The 23,170-nt window shown below is 36.3% G+C and overlaps 2 protein-coding genes across 3 annotated transcripts in view; one reads left to right on the forward strand and one right to left on the reverse strand.

The window, feature by feature from the left end:
• Positions 1 to 2,717, forward strand: part of LOC127977233 (E3 ubiquitin-protein ligase Siah1-like) — a 14,840-nt gene extending 12,123 nt beyond the window's left edge. For both annotated transcript variants that reach the window (XM_052581970.1, XM_052581969.1), the window contains exon 3: positions 606 to 2,717. In XM_052581970.1, the coding sequence (XP_052437930.1) occupies positions 606 to 1,456 (851 nt within the window). In that variant the 3' untranslated portion in view covers positions 1,457 to 2,717. The remainder of the gene's footprint in view (positions 1 to 605) is intronic.
• Positions 2,572 to 22,437, reverse strand: LOC127977232 (lon protease homolog 2, peroxisomal). Its single transcript, XM_052581968.1, has 15 exons — positions 22,092 to 22,437; positions 20,872 to 21,106; positions 19,647 to 19,778; positions 19,450 to 19,572; positions 19,199 to 19,362; positions 18,845 to 18,939; positions 15,882 to 16,140; positions 13,537 to 13,678; positions 11,090 to 11,240; positions 10,764 to 10,890; positions 9,974 to 10,101; positions 5,292 to 5,410; positions 4,673 to 4,880; positions 4,318 to 4,502; positions 2,572 to 4,230 (listed from the first exon to the last, which is right to left on the reverse strand). Exons 1-15 carry the CDS (start codon positions 22,322 to 22,324, stop codon positions 4,009 to 4,011), a joined length of 2,523 nt encoding a protein of 840 aa, XP_052437928.1. The 5' UTR covers positions 22,325 to 22,437; the 3' UTR covers positions 2,572 to 4,008.
• Between the last annotated feature and the right edge of the window lie 733 nt (positions 22,438 to 23,170).

Raw genomic sequence — 23,170 nt, forward strand, 5'->3', positions numbered from 1 at the left:
GTAGATGTAGGTTATAATAGCAGTAAGGGTGTTACACCCTCCTCCTGTCGTGCATTAGGAAAGAATGCATCCCAGGTCGTCCCATACACATACACTTTCTCAATGCAGTTTGTTGCCATAGGAACAGTCCTTTAGCAGACATGCGCTCTGGTCTTCTGAGTCCACTCTCCATGTCTGGCTTTAAAAATAAAAATAAATAAAAAATTGAAGCATGGAGATCTGCACATCTTAGTCGTGCCTGAAATAGCTGCCCCAAGCCTTCCCCAGAGGCCCATGTCTGACTTATCGGTGGCACTAGACGGCTATATCTATGAGCCACTCAGGAAGAACAGACCTCAGCGCGGTTGAGACTCTTTTATAGCATTATTTGGGGCTCATACTGGTTGAATCAGCAGAAACGTGTACCTTTTACCCCGACTCTACATTTTAAAATGTCTGCTGATTTATGTCAAGGATGCAGATGTGCACAGGTCAGTGCATTAGATGCCAGCTGATCTCTGTTGTCATGCATAATGGAGTTCAGCTGCGGTTGTATTTGGTGTAAATGCATGTACCTTAAATTCCTTTCTCCATGCTAACTTTCTTCTCTGTCTCCTGTTCTTCAGAAATGAGTCGCCAGACTGCCACAGCGCTGCCCACAGGAACCTCTAAGTGTCCCCCTTCTCAGCGCGTCCCTACCTTGTCGGGCACCACTGCGTCCAACAGTGACCTCGCCAGCCTGTTCGAGTGTCCGGTCTGTTTTGACTATGTGCTGCCACCCATCCTGCAGTGCCAGAGCGGGCATTTGGTTTGTAGCAACTGCCGGCCCAAACTCACCTGCTGCCCCACCTGCAGAGGCCCTCTCGGTTCAATCCGCAATCTGGCCATGGAGAAAGTGGCCAACTCAGTGCTTTTCCCATGCAAGTATGCCTCATCGGGCTGCGAAGTCACCCTACCGCACACAGACAAAGCTGAACACGAGGAGCTTTGTGAATTTCGGCCATACTCTTGCCCCTGTCCTGGCGCCTCCTGCAAGTGGCAGGGATCTCTCGACGCCGTCATGCCCCACTTGCTGCACCAGCACAAGTCCATAACCACGCTACAAGGCGAGGATATTGTCTTCCTGGCCACAGACATCAACTTGCCTGGGGCGGTGGACTGGGTCATGATGCAGTCATGCTTCGGCTTCCATTTTATGCTAGTGCTGGAGAAGCAGGAGAAATATGATGGCCACCAGCAGTTCTTTGCCATCGTGCAGCTGATTGGCACACGGAAACAGGCAGAAAACTTCGCATACCGGCTGGAGTTGAATGGCCACCGGCGGCGACTCACCTGGGAAGCGACGCCACGTTCAATCCACGAGGGCATCGCCACCGCCATCATGAACAGTGACTGCCTTGTGTTTGACACCTCCATTGCCCAGCTGTTTGCAGAGAACGGCAACCTGGGCATCAACGTCACCATATCCATGTGCTGAGGACTAACAGCCGTGCATACTTGAATGCATTCACACACATACAAACATGAAACCAGACATTTCAATACACCGCAGGATACCTTGAGTTGTGCTTGGGGGCTGGGGGAGTAGCTAACCTGGGGAACATTTTGCTGTTGTTTGTTCCGAGTAGTCATAAAAAAAAAAAAAAAAAAAAAAAAAAAATGTTATTGGTTGGAGCTTGGAAAGTCCAACCAGAACTCTTGGGTTCTCAGTTTTATGCTACAATATTATATAAGTTAAATAATTAATGTATTCTACATTTTTGAGAGCAACAGTCATTGCCCTTGAAGGTGTCGGAAAGCCACGATTGTGGGATGGACATTTGTGGCATTTGGAGCGGTGAGCTGGATGACGGTTGGGAATATTGATCAATTCTGGAGTGGGTTTGCTCAAAATGTGCAACCCTTAGAGCAAGTTTTTGTTCGTTCTGTTGTTGTTTCCCAAGACGTTTTGCATTTCAGTTCAGATAAAACACTAACTTTTATGTTCAAATATTAGGTTTTGTTTTATTCTAATCTCCCCCTCGCCCCTTTTTTGTTCCCTTAAATTTTTCCTACCTTGAGTATGATACAGAAAGGTTCTGGCAATTGGTGCATGACCACTGGATAAGTTATAACAAGTCCAGATTTCATTTTAGAAGTCTTGTTTGTTTCTGCCTGTCGCTGCAGTGTTCCTCCTGTTTGTTTTTGAAGGGATGGCTTGGCACACGCACATCAAGCCAAGCTATAGAAGCCACACTTCTTCGTTTTTTTTATATCAAATACTCTTAAAAGATAGATAAAAGTTGTACAGTATGTGTGAGATCATAAATTTGTTTCCTAACCTGGAAGCCCTCGATTACAAACGCTGGAGTCAACACTGCATTGAATATCAGGCTAGGAACCGGGGCAATTAATACAGTTATTATAATGAGATTATTGTCATAATTATCATTTTGTAATGACTTATAAGAAAATGGAATGAAAAAGGCTGTTGTAACCTTGTGGCTAATCTTCAGTGTTTGTAGATAGTGTTGTTCTTCAGAAGACATCAGTGTCTTCTTTGCTCTTTTTGTAAGTCAATATTTTTGTTGCTGTTGTTCTTGTATGTCTGCATTTCTGTTTTTTTTTTTTTTTTTGCAAGGATAGGGTGAAGCAAAGCCAAACATCTCTATGGATACATTGTACTGTTGCTAGTCCTGATCTCTAATTTTATTTGTTTTTGTTCTATTTTGCCAGTAAATAAATCTATCTTTTTCATACCCTCTGTGATTTTTTTGCTCATTCTGAATTGTAGCTGATGGTTGGTCATGCTGGCTACCAACTTCTTACTTTGCATTGTCCTTGTTAGTTTGTCTGATAATGTGGAACTTGCTTTTTAACATGTAAACCTTAAAACTATAATATTATTTTACAACTGATGTTAAATTTCATTGTGCGCAACATTTATTTCTTAACATTTCAAGCATGTTTTTAATTTCATGAATTTTTAGTAATGTTGTCATATTGAAGAAAATGAATGAATAGGAAATGTTTCGAACCCAGGCTGCAAGCAAAGTGGTTACTGTTTTGCCGTTTGCTCTTATGGACTGCTAACATCAGAATTAATGATATGCATTTTCCTCATGACCAACATCCTGGAAGGATCTTCACTGAACATTTAAGCTAAAATGTGTCACTAATACTGCCTAATGGAACTACAAAATGATTTTCTCTATCTTCCACTGGTTGGACAGATGTAGTTAAATCAGTGACTACAGATGTAGTCAATCTCAGTGTTGTCGGTTAGGATGCTCAAAAAGTAACGCCAGCTTAGAGTAGCGCCATACTTTTCTTAGAGCTCAACCTATATATAACCTAAAAACTTAAGCTTTAAATATGCTGTTTTCCAGGACCAAAGTTTGTGGAAATTAGCTCTTCATATGGAACTGACAGACTGAAGTGAAAGTGGTTAATCTACATCTTACAACATTTCCAAACACGCCTTGCATTTTCAGGCCAGAGCTGTCATGCAGGTATTACAGTCAACAAATCGCATTAAAGCAGGTCAAACGTCAGCTTTGAAGAATGAGGCTTGTGGGTGCTACCGATTCTAGAAACATTTCCTGTAGTGACACAATGACTTTTCTGGCAGTTATTTAATGCTAACCTCCATTCGTTTGACACATCCAAATGTATTCCTTTAAATTGCACATATTTGTCAACATATTTAAATTTTCCAGTTGTATTTTTAAGAACTTTCATTAGTCTAATTCATTTAATGAAGAACACTATTGGTTAAATCACAATTCTCAAAAATGATCTACAGTATCAACATCTTGAAAAATTGTTAGATAAACCTTAGCTATCAGTTCTACAGGAACCAAACTATACTCCTATAATGTGTCAACATCAATTTTCTGTAATTAAATCATAAACAAAAATTAATGTCGGCTTGTAAAAAGCTGGTTTGCTTGTATTCAATGCTTCAGGTGAGAGTAAGTGCTTAGCGTTAAGCTTCCTATGAGGAAAAACAAAGTCTTGGGCTCATGAGTTTGTCTAACATCTACAATCTCAGAGTTTACTGACAACTTGTGGATGACTGACAGCTGCGGGAAAACCGCCATCAAAGGCCGCATTCAGGACTTCATCCAGAGTGCTGGCGAAAACAAAATCCAGGTCAGCTCGCACATGGGCAGGTATCTCCTCCAGATCTTTCTCATTGCGCTTGGGGATGATAACTCTTTTCAGATTGGCTCGATGAGCTGCCAAGACTTTATCCTTTATACCTCCCACCTGTAGAGATACAAAGTGCATCTTGTGAGATATCAGAAACTTCCGATGATGAATGGCTCTGTGAAGGATGTGCTTTGGGTTCCTCACCGGCAGCACCAGTCCTCTCAGAGTGATCTCTCCAGTCATGGCCACGTCAGAGCGCACCAGCCGCCCGCTCAACAGCGAAGCCAGGCACGTTACTATTGTAACACCAGCGGAGGGGCCGTCTTTGGTAACGGCACCTGCTGGGAAGTGCAAGTGGATATCGGTACCCTCCAGAGGGTCAGCGCTGCCTACAACAACAACAACATTCAAACACATTAGTCAGTCGACATTAGTTGAAAATTCTTTGGCATCATAAGACAAAAATGGCATTTATAAATATATTAAAATAAAAAAAAAGTTATTTTGTTAATTGTAATAATACTCACATGACTTAATGTAATATATGTCTGTAACTTACCATTAGTAGAGAGATAGGTTTTGGCATTGCTGCGGAGCCAGCTGATGGCTAAATGGGCCGATTCCTTCATGACATCACCCAGCTGTCCCGTCAGAGTCAACTGACCGTCTCCTTCCATGCGACTGGCCTCCACAAACATGATCTCTCCACCCATCGGAGTCCAGGCCAGCCCTATCGCCACACCTGGCAGGGTCAGTCGCTCCGAGACCTACAAACATAGACAGCTCTGGTTACGTACTTAACATACTTATCTTTACATGTCAAAATATGAATATATATCTTCATAAACTTTAAATGTTTAAAAACACAGCAATCCTATGGTTTATTCCCAATACATCTTGAACTTGCCCAATTAAAAGTAAGAAAGCCTGATTTTATAAACGTTTCGGTAACACTTCAGTATGGGGACTGATCCTTGCTATAACTTAGTTCCTTATTAGCATGTCTATTATTCACATATTGCCTGTTTATTAGTACGTATAAAGCACATGTGAAAATATTTTACATCCCTAATCCTAACCAATATTAAACTTAACATTTATATAATAAATATATATAATTATAATTATATTAATTGACATAATAAAATAAAAAGCCTAACCCTTTATTTGAAACTAACCTCCATTTCAAAGACTGGAGGCCCAAGAATATCCTTGAGGGCAATGTGGTCAATAACAATTGGCATCTCTGGAGGTGACGCTATCCCAGAATCCTCCTCCTTGTTCTCTGCATTCTGGTCTGAAAGATACAAAGATCTTTCATGGGAAACCAGTGAAAACATTGACAGAGTTTTCAGTCCATTTAAAACTCGGGTCTGTCAATATAAAAGAGATAGGTGATTGGCGTTTCATGAACTAAAAGTCATCTCCATTTAAGCAGAGATAAAACAATATTCAGAAAAGTGAATTACAAGACAGAAAAAAAAGCTATAAAATTGTATCACGCTGGCACTTGCATTATCATGTCTATTTGAGGCTTTTCATTAAGGAAGGTGACAGACATTGAGGCCGGAGGGGAGAAAAGTGAGAAGAAAAGCGAGAAAGAGAGCTGTCTGAAATAATGGAGAATTATAGGCTGTAGAAAAAAAATGCCACAGGGGTCCAGCTAAGGGGAGAGCAGGTGCTATCTTCATTTTGGGAGGAAACAATAAGGTATTATAGGTTTTAATATCATACATCATAAAGAAAGCAGCTTCAGGGTGTATTTAATTTCAGCATACGTCCATGTGTCTATTATTTCTTTTTCATTTACCCTTGGTAAGACACAATTATATACATGCCCCTTGCTGCCCACAAGTCATGTGACTAGACTGTCAATGATATGCAAATGAGTAGCATTATGTTCTGAAGAACAAAGAAAAGTGCATATGCCATTCTGAGAAAAGACTTTTAATAATGTTTTATAAGATTTTGTTGTATTATGCGGCACGCATTTTCTAGAAAAAAAAAAACACAAAAACTTGCTTTCATAATAATTCATTCAAATGTTGTACCTTTCTCCACCTTATTTTTTGCTAACAAGCCAAAGCAGACCAAGACAAATAATATAAACTATATTATATTGTTTTAAAGGATAACTGAAATGTTGAAATACCTAAACCATGTATTGTTAATTCATGTTGTTGTCACGAACATTAAATATCAACTAAATAGCTCATTTTTAAGATTTAGTAGATTTACAAAACAAAAATCTAAATGCGTTGTGAATTCGGTTTTATGTTGCCATGAAAGCAAAATTAGCCAAAGTTATTTTATTGTTGCATTTCTATGAATTGTCTTATGTAAATAATTTGTCACTGCATATACAGGTGCTGGTCATATAATTAGAATATCATCAAAAAGTTGATTTCACTAATTACATTCAAAAAGTGTAACTTGTATACTATATTCATTCATTACACACAGACTGATATATTTCAAATGTTTATTTCTTTTAATTTTTATGTTTATAACTGGCAACTAAGGAAAATCCCAAATTCGGTATCTCAGAAAATTAGAATATAGCTTAAGACCAATACAAAGAAAGGATTTTTTGAAATCTTTGCCAACTAAAAAGTATGAAAATGAAAAGTATGAGCATGTACAGCACTCAGTACTTAGTTGGGGCTCCTTTTGCCTGAATTACTGTAGCAATGCATTAATCAGAGAACATAACTTTGGACCACTCAGCAGCAGTGCACTCCTTTTTGAAGCAAGACGCTTCTCTAATGCTGTCTGTTGTTCAATAGTGGATTGACACAAGGAATGCGACAGCTGAAACCCATGTCTTGCATACGTCTGTGTGTAGTGTTTCTTGAAGCACTGACTCCAGCTGCAGTCCACTCTTTGTGAACCTCCCCCAGATTTTTGAATGGGTTTTGTTTTACAATCCTCTCCAGGGTGCGGTTATCCCTAATTGCTTGTACACTTTTTTTTCTACCACATCTTTTCCTTCCCTTCACCTCTCTATTAATGTGCTTGGACACAGAGCTCTGTGAACAGCCAGCCTCTTTTGCAATGACCTTTTGTGTCTTGCCCTCCTTGTGCAAGGTGTCAATGGTTGTCTTTTGGACAATTGTCAAGTCAGCAGTCTTCCCCATGATTGTGTAGCCAACAGAACTAGACTGAGAGACCATTTAAACACTTTGCAGGTGTTTTGAGTTGATTAACTGATTAGGGTGTGGCACCAGGTGTCTTCAATATTGAACCTTTTCACAATATTCTAATTTTCTGAGATACTGAATTTGGGATTTTCCTTAGTTGTCAGTTATAAACATCAAAATGAAAAGAAAAACATTTGAAATATATCAGTCTGTGTGTAATGAATTAATATAATATACAAGTTTCACTTTTTGAATGGAATTAGTGAAATAAACTTTTGATGATATTCAAAAGTATAATTATATGACCAGCACCTGTATATATATATATATATATATATATATATATATATATATATATATATATATATATATATATATATATAAACTGCAGATGCCAACTTTAAAACTGCACTCAATAGTTTTTATTCATTACAAATATATATTAAAAAAATCCATTAATTTATTTGAATGTTTATGCATTTAAAATATAAAAATTATGCATTTAATATATTTTTTTATTTTTTTATTTTCATATAAGAAAACAAGGAAATATTTTAGAATTAATTTGATTTCATTTAACTGATTTTAATTATTTTATTTTATTTAGACAGAAAAATATAAAAAAAGTGCTTTTGAAATTTTTTACAAAATTATGCCTTAGTAATAAAAGTGGGATGGAGCTGGGAGTGGGGGGTATGTTGGTCACATGACTGGCCAAATTGTTCAGGATTTTACAATCCTACGGTCAGATGCCATAAGTAGCTGAAAACCTTAGAAAATTACATTAACAGTATATTCAGTTTCAGCCTGTGCAACATATAAAAAGTTCACCTTTAAAGAGCATCAGAGTTTTGCTCCTTTATAAGGAGTTGGATGGATACTTGAACAGCCAGCTCATTTATTTCCCTGTAACTTAAGAGGTTAATGCAGACACTGAACTGTAAGAAGATTGAGATGTACTGAATGTACTGAAAGAGTTAACAGCAGGAAGCACATTCGACAGCTGTCATGATGTTCACGCTAAGAGCAACACCTGCTACAGAGAGAATGAAACTAAATAAAAGCAGTCATACACCCGTTTCAAAGCTTTATTCTGGCTGTCAGGCAACATAGAGAGCAAAAGAAAAACCCCTGACCCTCATCTCTCTAAATCTGATTGCACACGTGGGCCATGCAGGAGAGGACTGAGAAGCAGAGTTGGGCTAAATCAGAGTCTGAACAGAGTGTTAACTGGCTGCCCGATTACTTCTGTTACAGAGGAGCAGCTGTGGCGAGACGCGAAGGGGGGTTCTAAGGCCGTCTGTTAGCACGCTTTACCCTCCTCCACCCCTCAGGGGGCCCATGCTTAGAGAGATTGATGACCAATATGTGCATGTGTGTGCTAAGGTTTTCATAATGTGTGAGACTAGTTTTTCTGACTGTACGTTTCATAATTTCTCAGCGTGGGTTTCCTACACTTCTAGAGTAAGTGTGTACTTGTTCCATCTGTGTGGCACAGCGAGGGTAAGTATATGTTATGGATTGTGCTGAAGTCAGCATGGAATGCTAAACCCTTTCTGAGCCACTGCTGTAGACATACTGCACACCCGATAGACATACAGAAGCATTCCTCAACCAGATCACATCCTACCAGATGCAAGACTAGTGGTCCATGATTATGGGGATCTTTAAGGACAAGACTGAAGCCATTATTTAAAGAGAGGGTGAATAAAAATAAATAAATAAATGAATAAAACTCCAGTGATAGTAAAATATGTCATTTATTTAAAACAAATTATATATTTCATATTTTAGACATAATTAACTATTGTTTAAAAAATAGTTTTAATAAAATAAAATTATATAATTATATATAATTTAATGCAATTGTTATTTTATGAAATAAAATGAAATTCTTTCCTTTTTAAAATAAAAAAAAAAAGAAAAGAAAAGAAAAGAAAAGAAAATTTATTTATTTTAACATTTTTATATATTTAGTATTTTATATTATAGTTAATTTAATTTATTATAATTTAATTGGGGATTTTTTATAAATAATTTTGCACTGACAATAAAATAACTATTTATTTTAATATTTGTATGTTATATATTCAATATATTATATAAGAATTTAATTATAACAAATGATAACCATTTGATTTAACTTTTTTATATGAAAAATATTCTAATTCAATTTATTATAATTTCATTTTTCATTTCATTAAATAAATTTTTTATGATACAATAACAATTATTGCATTTATAATATTATATATTTAATGTATTATATTAACTTATTATAATTAAATTTAATTGAAATAATGTTTTTGAATAGAGTTTTTATTCAAGTAGCTGAATCAGGCTTGGCATTGAAAGAGAATTCTGCCTCATAATTACAGTGTGTCCAAGTTGTGCAATGTGTTTTCAGCAACATATACATTTTCCTATTCTCAATGAAAGCAGAATACTGCACACAGTATCATCCCAACCAATCAGAACCTACTTTAGATTTAATATATAGCTTTGTGTAAACGTTTTCCATCCAATGATATTTCAGTGTGGGCAGTGATTGCCATCTGGACGCAACAAAGACCAGAGCACACTGGAACAGACTGTTTTATCTTTGCCCAAAGGCTATGAGCATCAATCCTGAGTCTACGACTGAAGCAGAGCCGGGGGACCTGGTGTGATTCCAGCTGTAAACAACAATGATGTGTGAGATGAAAAAGTCCCAGTTTTACCTGCATGTTGTTCAGTGGGGGACTCTGCTCTAGAGACCCTATGACCTTCAGCGACCTTCACAGCCACCGCTCGACAGATGGCCCCGATCTTCCTCTCCAAAGAGCGCACGCCTGCCTCCCGTGTGTACCTACAAACACGTTCACACCAAATCACTGTCATTACTGCCGCCACTGCTGATCCAGGGCCATGTATTAATACCTTTTTAGCAGATAATTATCCCAAAATTAGCAACCTCTGAGGTAATTAATTAGTTTGTTCTGCAAACATCTCCAATTGACAATCCCTAATGGACTACAGACATTTAGAAGAGAAGTTCTGTGAATCAAATTTCATAAATACATCTTTCATAAATATATATATATATATATATATATATATATATATATATATATATATATATATATATATATAGACACATACATATCTATATATAAAAATTATTTTCTACACAATATATATATATATATACACACAATGTAAATATACACATATGGTATACATAAATATATATATACATAAATATAATTTTTTTTTTTTTAATGTCAGTATTTTTATTTACACAGTTATAAATATATATATATATATATGTTTTCTATATTATATAGATGTATATATTTGCTATATACATACTTACATACATATATATTTATATATTATTTGACAATGACTGCTCCTGTTTGGACACTTCAATCTGGGCCTTCTGTCCTCCATGCGAGTTATCAAGTGCCGTTATCAGCCTGAACCTCTTTAAAATACAAACCCTGAGTGTGTGTGTGTTTATGTGCATACTTGCTGATGATTTCCTTTGTGGTGTCCTGGGGGATCTGGAGCTGTTGTGGGGTCAGTCCGTGCTGCTCCAGCTGATGAGGGATCAGGTGCCGATGGGCGATTTCTACCTTCTCCTCCTGGGTGTATCCTAATGAGACACATTCAGAACACAAATTACAATAAACTAATCAAGTATTTAACTACAGAACCATCTGCTCGGTTGTAGGATAGAGTTAATTGTGTTCGAGTTCAAATAGGCAGGAATTAATCACATAGAATGTCACATCGTCAATTCCACATCCTGCTGTCTTTTTTTTTTTTTTTTTTGTCCGAAACTGAACTCTGACCTGGCACCTGGAGGACCTCCATTCTGTCCAGTAAGGCAGGGGGGATGGTGGCCGTGCTGTTTGCTGTGGCGATGAAGAGGACTTGTGAGAGGTCAAACGGCACGTTGAGGTAATGGTCGGTGAAGCTGTGGTTCTGCTCCGGGTCCAGAACCTAATAAAGGTCACAGTTTAATTGCACATAATTCAGTGGGTCTATAAGGTACAGTTTATGGGGGACTTCTTTAAAATACACTTCTGTCAGACTCAGCACTAGATAGTACATTACCAAAACTAACACTGTCAACATTTATTATTTTATTAAGGATTCATATATCATCATACAGTTCCTAGATACATATATGTATCAATCCCAATAATATTTTTGTACAATATTAATTAACTTAAGACATGTTGCCATATCAAACAATCAGTAAATTAACTGTGGCCTCATGAATCTGAAGTATACTATATAATTATATAATAATAAGGCTCACAAAAGCCAGACTATTTTTTGCTATTGTTTGTAATTGGAGCACTTTGTATTTTCAAAAATAGGTGCCGAGCTCTGTGCTTGGGTTGTTGAAAAATGGTTAAATTTGGGTAAAACAGCACTGTCACTTTGGTCACTTTATTTTTATTCCAATTCTCAAACAATTAACTACGACTTTTGCCTCAATAAACTTCTGATTTGCTTCTTTTAGTAGTAGTTAGTTTTAGGTAAATGTTAAATTAAGGTATTAGGTAAGATTAGGTATGTAGAATACAGTTATGAAGAATATTAGAATGTGCTTTATAAGTACTTAGAAACAGCCAACATGTTAATATGATGCATGCTAATTATGCAACTACTTAATAGTGATAATTGGTCCCTATACTAAAGTGTTACTGTCACTTTTTACCCATAAAGCTCTTGAGCAAGTTTGAGACAGTTCCACGAATCTTTATGAATGACTCATTGAAAAGAACCAGTTTGTAATACTCATGTTTGTCAATCAGACATCAAGGTTTTTGTTGTTGCATGAAGAAAATACCATAAAGGTGCAGTCACATTTACCATTGTTTGGCAAATGTTTGGAGTCATAACAGTCATTTTACCAAGAATCCATTTTATTGGGAATTTCACTTGATGGTCAAAAGATTCGTCAATATAGATTTGCGAAAAAGTGAAATTCCCAATAAAATGGATTCTTGTTCAAATGACTCGTGACTGGGTTAAGCTGGAAGAGAATCTGTCGCTTTAACTTCTGAACTGTGCTAATTTGAAAATGTGAAAGTAACTAAATTACACCAAGCTCACAAGATGACCATCTGAGGTGTTACGCACATCTGTAGCACAAACAGTGCAAGATGAGTTACATGCTAAAATTTAATACTCTGGGTTAAAGGTTTAAAACACCACCACTATAGCTAGCAACAACCACCTCCAAACAATTTGTTTTGAAATGCTTCCTCTAAATAAAGCATGCTTGCTCTTAGCTTCTGACAAAACAAACACAGGGTTTTCTTCTGAGCTTGCCAGGTCACGTCCGCCCTGTGCTGAACTTCCCTATATCTCTCTTCATCTGGAGTACGATGAAAAGGGTCACATGTTTTACAGTACGAGATGAGCGTCACTCCCCAGATGGTTTTTGAGTGGCGATCTTCTGATTACAGGATACAGACTGCTCATCTCTGGTAAAAGTGTAAGATGCATTTCTCTTCCTCTGCTGGATTGTAGTAAAAACGCATCATGCCAGGAGATAAGAGGATTACAATCACAGCTATAAAGATGTTTAGGAACAGCTGCATCACAGGAGATATTTGAATATTTATCTCAGTAAAAACAGACTGGCTTATGTGTCGAAGTTTTTGTCTTAAATATTTTTTAAACCTATTACCTGCCTCCTGTAGTATGCATGCACTTACCTTGCATGCAAACTGATCTTTTAGACCACACACAAACAATTGCAAAAAAACTGTTGTGGCATATAATGTCATGCAGTAATATCGTGTCTGGGGTAATATCACACTGGTCAGTTTTGCACTATTCCATCTCCAGCATATCACATTCCATCCACTTTTATAAGGTCAATTTTACCATACTGAAAATGAATTCATTCAATTCACTGGAAACGTCCAGTTTATATATTGTTACTTTTAAAATATATTGTTACTTTTGATAAGAAACAAAGTCTCACCTGTCAAATTATGCCCTTTTCCCGGAAATTCAAACAATTACTGCTATTTTGATGCTCTTTGCTGTGGCGCAGCAGATCGCGATATAAACACCTCAGTACTCTGTGACTATCCCTTTACCTCTAGTTTTAAGTTGAAATAAACATGAATGAACACCTCATGCACCATAATCGCCCAATCTGTGTTTCAACCATGGAAAGACGTCACTAAAACAGCTTGTAAACAAAATAGCATTGTAGTCTGAGACTGGTCAAGGCAAGTAGCAGTTGTAACATAGATGTAGCGCCTCTCACCTCCAGCAGGGCGGCAGCAGGATCTCCCTGCAGGCTCTTCCCCAGTTTGTCCACCTCGTCCAATAAAAAGACAGGATTGTTTACCCCAACAGTCTTCAGTCCATTTATAATGCGACCAGGCATGCTACCTACATATGTCCGCCTGAGGACCGAGACACATGGAGATAAAGTGGGAGTGGGAAGAAAGTATCAAGATAAAGAGATAAACGATGAAGTAGAAAATGAAAGGAGTGAAAAAACAGAAAGAAAAAAAAGATCTGTATCAGTGCTCCGGTGGGCAAACAAAAGAAAAGATCACAATCATCCTACATAGCGACCTGAAGTGCAACTGTTTTGACGCAGTCCCATTCAGGTCGCTGTTGGCTGTCTGTAGGGGTCACTGCTGATGGAACATAATTGATGTGCTGCGTAACAGGTTACAGCATGAATCACAAATGCAATTTTAAAATGAATAAATATAATGAATAACTTCTTGATAATGTTACTGGATGAGGCACGGATGCATCTGATGTGGTTGAAAACACTAAAACTAGTATTTCATCCTACTGAACTGACAAAAGACAGGATGCAAAGACAGACAGGATGGAATTGTGCCCTAATTACAGTCATTAGGTGCTGCAAGACTGTCATTAAACTTTATGCACTATACTGTAGTAAACTAATGCAGAGTGTGTGAGAAAAGTCTCATAAGAGCGGTTTGTCCTAAGGACACATTTTCCGTATGTGAGTGTGAGGTCTGACGTTAACCAATCAGAGAACACAAAGGCTCGTCCTGGCCTGCAGGGTGTCATGATTGTTATCACCTTCTAGGTTCTAAAGTGTCAAGAGATCAGAGGGAACATCAAAGAAATCATTAGTGCAGGGCATGGTTTAAGGTTTCTCTCGTTATAGAAGAGGCACTACGTAACGTCTCTTTGTTGGGTTCATCACAGTCTGTTACCTCAATCTGACGCATCTGCACACATTTGCATCGCCGCATGCTTCACATGTTGGTGGTGACTCACCATTTAATGGCAAAACAACGCCTGAATAGCTATATTGAGTTTCAGTGTCTAAAGGATCTCGGATTAGTAATGTAACACCAGGGTTAATCACAGTAACATCAGGGTTGGGTCCCAAGATTTAGCAATGCACTGGAAATATGGCCTTTTTTAGAAGTAATCTTAACAGATGGTTAATTTTTATATAGTACACACTATAGGATTGTGCCAATAGATGATAGTATCATGTATCGATCCTGCATATTCTCTAATCATAAAAAGCAAAGTGCAGATGTATGTGTGATGTAAATATAAGAGATTTATTCATGATACAGTTTAGACATCGTCACTGATTATAACGGAAGTGTTTTTTTAAAAGTGCAGAAACTCGAGCAGGATTTAAATTGGTGATGGTGATTCATGTTCTTTACTCGTTTTCTGTAACTACTGTTTGAATAACTGAGGGAATTTTATATTATAATTAATAACTTACAATGTTTCTATTAAATTGTTATCATGTTAAAAACAAATTCAGTCATATTTAAAACATTAGGTTGCTTTTAGCCATTCACTGGAGTTGGTTCACTTTCTAGCAATGAAACTATCGGTGATCTTGGAGGCTAAAGATTTGACGGTTTGACGGTTAAACATATTGTCCAAAACTAACACACTATCAAAGGTTTGGGGTTAGTATTGTTGTTTTGGAAAGAAATCAATACTTGTATTATGCAAGGAAGCAATAATATGATCAAAAGTGAGAGAAAAGTATTTTACATCAGTACAAAAATATTAAGAAATATTGTTCTTTTATTCATTAAAGAATCCTGAAAAATCTATCAGTTTACACAAGAATATTAAGCATGTTTTAAAAATGATCATAATAAAAAAAATTCTTGAGCACCAAATCAGCGTATTTTAATGACTCGATCATGTGACACTAACTCTGTAGAAAAGGCTGCTGAAAATTTGCCATCACAGGAATAAATGACATTTTAAAATATATTAAAAAAGAAAACTGTTGTTTTAAATTGTACAAATATTTCACAAAATAACGTTTTGATCAAACAAATGCAGCCTTGGTATGCATAAGATTCTTCTTTTTAAAAACACTTTTTAAAAATCTTACCAAACCCCAAATTTTTAACCATAGTGTATATTTATGTGCAGTCAGACTTTTGATTATCAGTCTGAAGTCTTCCCACACACTTTATGCTGTCCAAGAAAAGCCTACATAAAATAGAATTATCTGTCTGACTTGCATATAAAATGTTTCTTCTTCTAAGCAGTCTGACACTGAGACTATATGTATCATATAGCATACGTGTTTGAAGATCAGAGTGTGACACCTTTATAACGACCTCTCACCTGTGGCCACGGATGTCAGACTGATCACAGACTCCTCCTAAGGCAATGCGATGGAACTCTCGACCCAAAGTGCGAGCAATGGAACGCCCGACGCTGGTCTTTCCCACACCAGGTGGTCCTACAAAACACAGTATCGGACCCTTAAGAGTGCTCTTGAGCTGCCGCACTGCCAGATACTCCAGCACCCTTCTCTTCAGCTTCTCCATGGCATAGTGATCATTATCCAAGAGCACCCGTGCCGCACGGATGTCCAGGCAATCTGTTTAGACAACAATAACAGAGATGAGAGTTCAAATAATGCAGATATACACAACCGTTCAATAGCTTGGGCTCAGTAAGATTTCTTTTTAAAGATATTTATACTTTTGTTTAGCATGGATGCATTAAATTTAGAACTAAAAACATTTTTTAATGTTACACAGTTATTTCGATTTAAAATAAATGCTGTTCTGTTTATATTAATCAATGAACCAAATATATTGACTTTTTTGCTTTAATAATAATAATAAATGTTCTTGAGCTCTAATCAGCATATTATAAAGATTTCTAAAGAATCATGTGTCACAGAAGACTGGAGTGTTGGCTGCTGAAAATTCAGCTTTGCCATCACAGGAATAAATTATATTTTAAAATATATTCAAATAGAAAACAGTTAAAGGAATATTGTTTTTTTATTTTTTTTTATTTTTTTGGTGACCAAAAACATAAAAAAAAATTTTACAGACCCTATTTGAACTGTAATTTATAATAATAATAATAATAATAACAAAATAATGCATATTATTGCTTGAAATCGCAACAACTTGAAATACATAAACAATTTCTTTATTTACTTTTCTTGTCATTAATTTATAGTAAATTACTATATATATCTATGCACAATTGCTTCACCCTTGATTGCACGCATGCTGTAAACATTTTGAAAGGAATGTGAGTATTTTATCAAAGACATATACATTGCCACTGCCTTATGTAATAAGATACAGACATACATGGGGCTGTCTCAAAGTAAACCTAAACTGGGCACAGAATTTTTTTATGGTTCTCACAAATCATGGATTGTCTATTCTGCATTTACAGCAGAACATTCCTGTAAGGCCAGACCTCTCTATTCCCAGCTTTCAAGCGCCGATCTAAACCACTAAATCAGTTTTCTTCTAATGCAGTCCCACCCTCGAGCACTGAGCTTAAAACACTGTGAAATGGACTTCATGTACATGAGACTTTCCCAACAGAATTCCAGCCCCAAGGCCAGTTACACATCTAGCAAGGGAAATTCAGAAGTGTGTGTGTGTGTGTGTGTGCACATTTAATCACATGTGCATGTTTGTTTGAGCCCCTCATGGATAGTCAGAGATCTTATTTCAAGGCTTGCTATGACCTTAGTATAGTAAGTAATGCATACATTTTTGTACATGAGTTTGCAAGTAAGTAGTTAAAAATTAGCTGCAATCCAGCACATGGAACAATTACAAAACAAAAAACATTAAAGAATATAAATGTATGTTTAATGCTTCTCAACATATGGCCAACATTCTAGCTTTACTTGAGTTCTCAGCGTCCTCCATGTGGCCACACATGTTAACAGTTCAAATCTCTCTCCACATCTTTTTCTGAGAGCTACTCGTTTCACAAAATGCGGTAAAAGTCTCCCTCTACTGGTGGCTCCTTCAAACTGTTAGATTAAATTTGTTATTTTATTTAAATATTTAGTTAAATCAACTCAAAGCAAATTATTTAAATACACCATTTAACATTCTATTAAACCTTTTTTTAAACATTCAACTTGTTTATTATACATATTATGGTAACAATTACACAGGCCATTTAGAAATATATATATATTTACACACACACACACAGGTGCTGGTCATATAATTAGAATATGATCAAAAAGTTGATTTCACTAATTCCGTTCAAAAAGTGAAACTTGTCTATTATATTCATTCATTACACACAGACTGATATTTTTCAAATGTTTATTTCTTTTAATTTTGATGATTATAACTAAGAACTAAGGAAAATCCCAAATTCAGTATCTCAGAAAATTAGAATATTGTGAAAAGGTTCAATATTGAAGACACCTGGTGCCACATTCTAATCAACTGATTAACTCAAAACACCTGCAAAGGCCTTTAAATGGTCTCTCAGTCTAGTTCTGTAGGCCACACAATCATGGGGAAGACTGCTGACTTGATCGTTGTCCAAAAGACTGCCATTGATACTTTGGACAAGGAGGGCAAGACACAAAAGGTCATTGCAAAAGAGGCTGGCTGTTCACAGAGCTCTGTGTCCAAGCACATTAATAAAGAGGCGGAGGGAAGGAAAAGATGTGGTAGAAAAAAGTGTACAAGCAATAGGGATAACTGCATCCTGCAGAGGTTTGTGAAACAAAACACATTCAAAAATGTGGGGGAAATTTACAAAGAGTGGACTGCAACAAGAAACAAGCTAAATCAGTTGTGCTGCCTAATATTTTTTTAAGCAATAAGTTTTTCCAGGATTATCTGAGCAATAGAACAACATTTATTTGAAACAGAACACTGTAACAGTGTAAAAGTCTTTATTGCTCTTTTGACCAATTTAATGCATGATGTAAAAAAATATCTACAAGAAAAAAATAATAATAATAAAATAATATCATATATATATACACTTTTTAAATACCCAAACTTTTACTAGTTTAAATATCTTAAGATGGATTACGCATGGATGGAATAACTAAATTCCTTATTGCCATATTAAATACTATGTATTTAATTATATTTAGCATTATATTAACTATAAAATGTAGTATAATATACTACTTAAAGGTTAGACATAAATATGTTTAATAATTAATCATAAGTGAGCAATTCTATTAGTAAACTTCATTCAAAAAACAACGATGGATGTAAATGGGAAAAAAATATTTTGTTTTAGTTTAGTTTTTAATTGTATTTTATTTGATTTTCCTTTCTAACCTGTAGTGCTCTTGCTCCAGGGAAGCTCTACCATCATCTCCAGATAGTTGCGGGTGAGAGCATACTCTGGCATGGACTGTGGCATCTTTTTTAATCTGTGTAAAAAAGAAGAAGAAGAAACATTCCCTGAGATAGATGCGGAAGGTAGATGAGGAAGAAATCCTGGAAAGAACCATTTTGTCAGGGGGAGCCACTAATGTTTTATTAATTAAACTGTAAAGATAATGACTTCTTTGTAGTACATTTAAGAAAAACAGAACAGATGCGGGTCACTGGTCAGGAAAAAGTCCCTTGCCATCTAGCACGTAGATAACCATGTGGTTTCCTCTTAAAAAAAAAAATAGCAGAACGTACCGTTTTAGCTCCTTGACACACACACGCAGTGCTGCTTCCGGCATAGCTGCTGCCTTCACCTTCTTCTCCAGCATAGCCATGTCATCCCCATCTTCATCCTCTTCCTCCTCATCCAGCGAGAACTGACGGCCTGGAAACACACCACCTTTACGGATGGCCAACACCTAGGGGAAAGGAGGACAGAACAGGATAGAACAGGACGTGTGGAGGAGGGTGTTTATGAGGCAGAGGAGAAACAGATGTTGGCCTACTCTCTTGTCATCGTCAGGTCTGAGTTTGCGGGTCTTTTGCAGCAACTTGAGCCCCTCAATTTGTCTGGTGAGCAGCGGAAGAGCCTTCTTAAACCGTTCTTCCAAGTCTACTGCATCCAGCACCTGCCAACAAACAAAAATACATCAAAATGCTGGCATATTTAGTTGTATGATCACACTAGGCAAATCATTTGCACCTGCAGTTTCTCTTTGTTGGAAGTGCGGATCATGGCGGCCAGGACATCTGGTAGGGTTTCTCTGGGCAGACTTTCCAACAGCCGCCTGAGTTTAGCCACCACAGGCACTGACATGTCCAACATCCCAACCAGCTTGACAAAGAGAGAACAGATAACACTGTCAATACACTGAATCAAAAGCCTACATGCAATGAATCATGCTGTAGCATTTGGCAAAGAATGAAGCCTTTATATTCATTCAGTGTTTAAATGATGACTCACTATATAGATGACTGGTGCCAAATGGGAAAAAAAACTCACAATCACATTCATCTTTTCTTCAGTCATGACAAAATTATGGCCTTGATTATTACTATTGTTCATATCTCTTATCAATATCTTTTTTTAAACTTTGGATGCCATTTAAGTCTTGTCTTGAGAAAGAGACAAGATTATTGACTGATTTATTATTTATGCATGTATTTAATTTAGTGCTGTCAAAAGATTAATCTTGATTAATCACATCCATAATATATGTGTGTGTGTTCTGTGTATATTTATTTTGTATATATAAATACACACTCATATAGTATATATTATAAAAATATTTACATGTATTTACATGTCTATACTTATATTAAATATAATTTATATGATAAATAAGTATATTTAATATATAAAATTTTTCTTCTGAAATATACACATGCATGTGGGTGTTTATATATATATATATATATTTATATATATATATATATATATATATATATATATATATATATATATATATATATATATACACACACACACACACAGTAAACATAAATAAACTTATTTTGGATGTGATTAATCGCGATTAATCATTTGACAGCACTAATTTATTATTTATTTAGACATTTATGTTACAAGAGACTTCAGTTACTTTTGAACTTTCTATTTATCAAAGAACTCTGAAAAAAAATGTAATAGCATATTAGAATGATTTCTGAAGGATCATGTGAGAATGAAGAATGTAATTCGAAATATAAATAGAAATGTAGCTTAGAAATTTAGCTTAGCCATCACAGGAATATATCACCGGTGACCGTATAAGACATCCTTAAAAAATATAAAAAAAGTTTGAACATATTATATTATATATTACAATAATATCTGTGATTTCAGGACGCTGTGGCAATAGCCTGGTATTTTTCTAAACTATTAACAGAATCATAACACAAACAAAAACGCAGGTTCCTTTACTCCTGACCTGTACAGCTGCCTGGTAGAACCTCTGTGACAGCTCCCCCAGCTCTCCATCAGCCTGATCTCCCTCTGTGTACTGCTCCAGTTTGTCAAGCTGTTCCACCTCGGCCACGGGGAAGGGTCTCTCTCTCAGCAGCTGGGTCACACGAAAGCGACACAACCCCGTAATGAGCAAAGTGTAGTGCGGTTTTGGCCAGTTGCTGCCCACAACCTGAACTGCCAGTCCTGCCGTGCCAATACTGAGAAGACAGAAGTACAGATTAAAGTAATGAGCCCTGGGGTTTGTTTCCTTTCAAATCTAATTTATGAAATCCAAGGTTTGTTTTATGCCAACCCTGCCATCTAACAGAAGCACAGAACATACTGAATAACGATTATAAATAAAAACAATGTTTCTGTTTACAATTCTTCTAGACATTGAAATTGTGTATTACAAAAGCTAAAATGTGACTGAGTTAATGTACATATATTAAGTACTGTATATTGGAAATGCTGGTCGTGAGTTAAAACCAAGTGAGTTGCCAACATAGACAGCATCACAATCTTGCTTGGAAATGCTTTCATGATTATTGGATAAGCATTTTAAGATTTTTTGATTGCTGGGGAGGATCTCCATTTTGTATGGAGGATAAATAGCTTTCTAAACCAGCATGTAGAGCATAGCCAGATAAGTTCACATTTACTGTAACATTTCTATGACTGTTAACATTTTATATTTATATAATTACATTACATTTACAAGCTCTGGCTTTTTATATTCTTAAATTTTCTCTCTCTCTCTTTTTTCTTTTTTACTTTGAGGCAGCCATTGATTGCTGAAAGAGCAGAGACTAGCAAGGTTAAAGTCCAACTTCTGCTCAAACGAATATTCTAGTAAACAAACACTGCTGCTAGTAGTATGTAACATGTAACAAGGAAATAAATAAATAAAAATGTAGTTTAATGTTTACTTTTGAATATTATTCAACTACAGGTTCTCAGGGCAAAGTTCAGTGAACATAACATTGTATCTGCCATATATGTCAGTCATCACAAACGTTAACGTTACCATGGGGGAAAAAAAGTGAAAAAAGTGAAATCTGTGAATATGCAAAAGTGACACATTATAAACTAAATTTTACCCATTGTTGGTATCATAAAATCATAACAAATGACTAACGTTATGGGACCTCCTTCAAACGGTTTCATAAGCAAACTCAATGACAGTTGTGCAGCGTCTCTGACCTGTGTAAAGACGGGAGCTCTTCGCTGTCATGCTCGGGGTCTCTGGTGTTAGGAATAACCCCGATGATGGTGCTTTTTAGCGAGGTGCCCTTCAGCAGTCTGCTCTTGACTAACTGCATGTTTCTCGCCGTGTCGACGCTGATTCTCATGGTCGAGCCCGGTAACAGCACTCCATCGTGAGTGCACAGCAAAGGCAGCCGGCTGGGGATTTGAATACCACTGTTGGATGACATTTTGCAGGGTTTTTGTTAGACCTTTATAGTTTAAAACTACTAATCGCAGTGAACTAAGGCGCATGGAACGCCTTCATCGTATGACAAACTAGGACAAATGAAAACAGGAAGCTGGAACTACGAAAGGTGCAGTAGGACAATCTTGGTGTGCAAACGGAAACGCCTAGTTTTTGTGTAACCACGCAGAGTGCAGTCAAATCTACACTGCGTTATCTTTCTTTGTAGAGTGTTTACTTAAATATGCTTTGGAGACGCATTTGCAAAATCTGGAAAGAACGGGTAAAATTTGAGGCGGTCGGGACAGAATCTTTATTGATATTGCTATTAAACTAGCTTTTGAACCTTTTTGTATTCTACAAAATATTTAATCTTTTGTTTTTCTTTTGAATTATTATGCAATTAACAAAAGCAAAAAAGACCTCTAACAGTAGCTTGCTATATTCTATTTCTGTATATCATTGCTCTTTTGTTGATTTTGATTGCTTCCATTGTCCTCATTTGTAAGTCGCTTTGGATAAATGTAAAATGTAAATGTAAACTTCAAATTATTTAAATATACTAAAACAATCTAAGAGAAGTGCCTGAAAACGCTATAAATCAAAATGTACAATAAGTAAAAATATTTCATATTTGAATTTGTCCACACAAATCTTTTTTTTAATTGATTAGTAAAAAATTATAAACTCACAGAGCTACTTTTCTATTCTATTCTATTCTATTGACAGTCCTGCTTTTTTGTTCTACTTTCGTACCAGAGGAAATCACTTAAACTCCAAGGGATATATTGAGACTTGAACAATATAGGGATGTCACCTTCTTGGCTTCAAAAATGTTGAGAACCACTGC

This window comes from Carassius gibelio, chromosome B18 (assembly GCF_023724105.1).
Source record: "Carassius gibelio isolate Cgi1373 ecotype wild population from Czech Republic chromosome B18, carGib1.2-hapl.c, whole genome shotgun sequence".
NCBI classification, from domain to species: Eukaryota; Metazoa; Chordata; class Actinopteri; order Cypriniformes; family Cyprinidae; genus Carassius; species Carassius gibelio.

Bases quoted from the DNA above. Each gene is read 5' to 3' on its own strand.
- LOC127977232 (XM_052581968.1), bottom strand. From the start codon at position 22,324: ATGTCATCCAACAGTGGTATTCAAATCCCCAGCCGGCTGCCTTTGCTG. The intron at 16,141-18,844 runs GTTAGAAAGGAA...TTGTCTAAACAG, and splicing joins CTGGAGCAAGAGCACTACAG to ATTGCCTGGACATCCGTGCG. The intron at 5,411-9,973 runs GTAAAACTGGGA...TGTATCTTTCAG, and splicing joins CCCCACTGAACAACATGCAG to ACCAGAATGCAGAGAACAAG.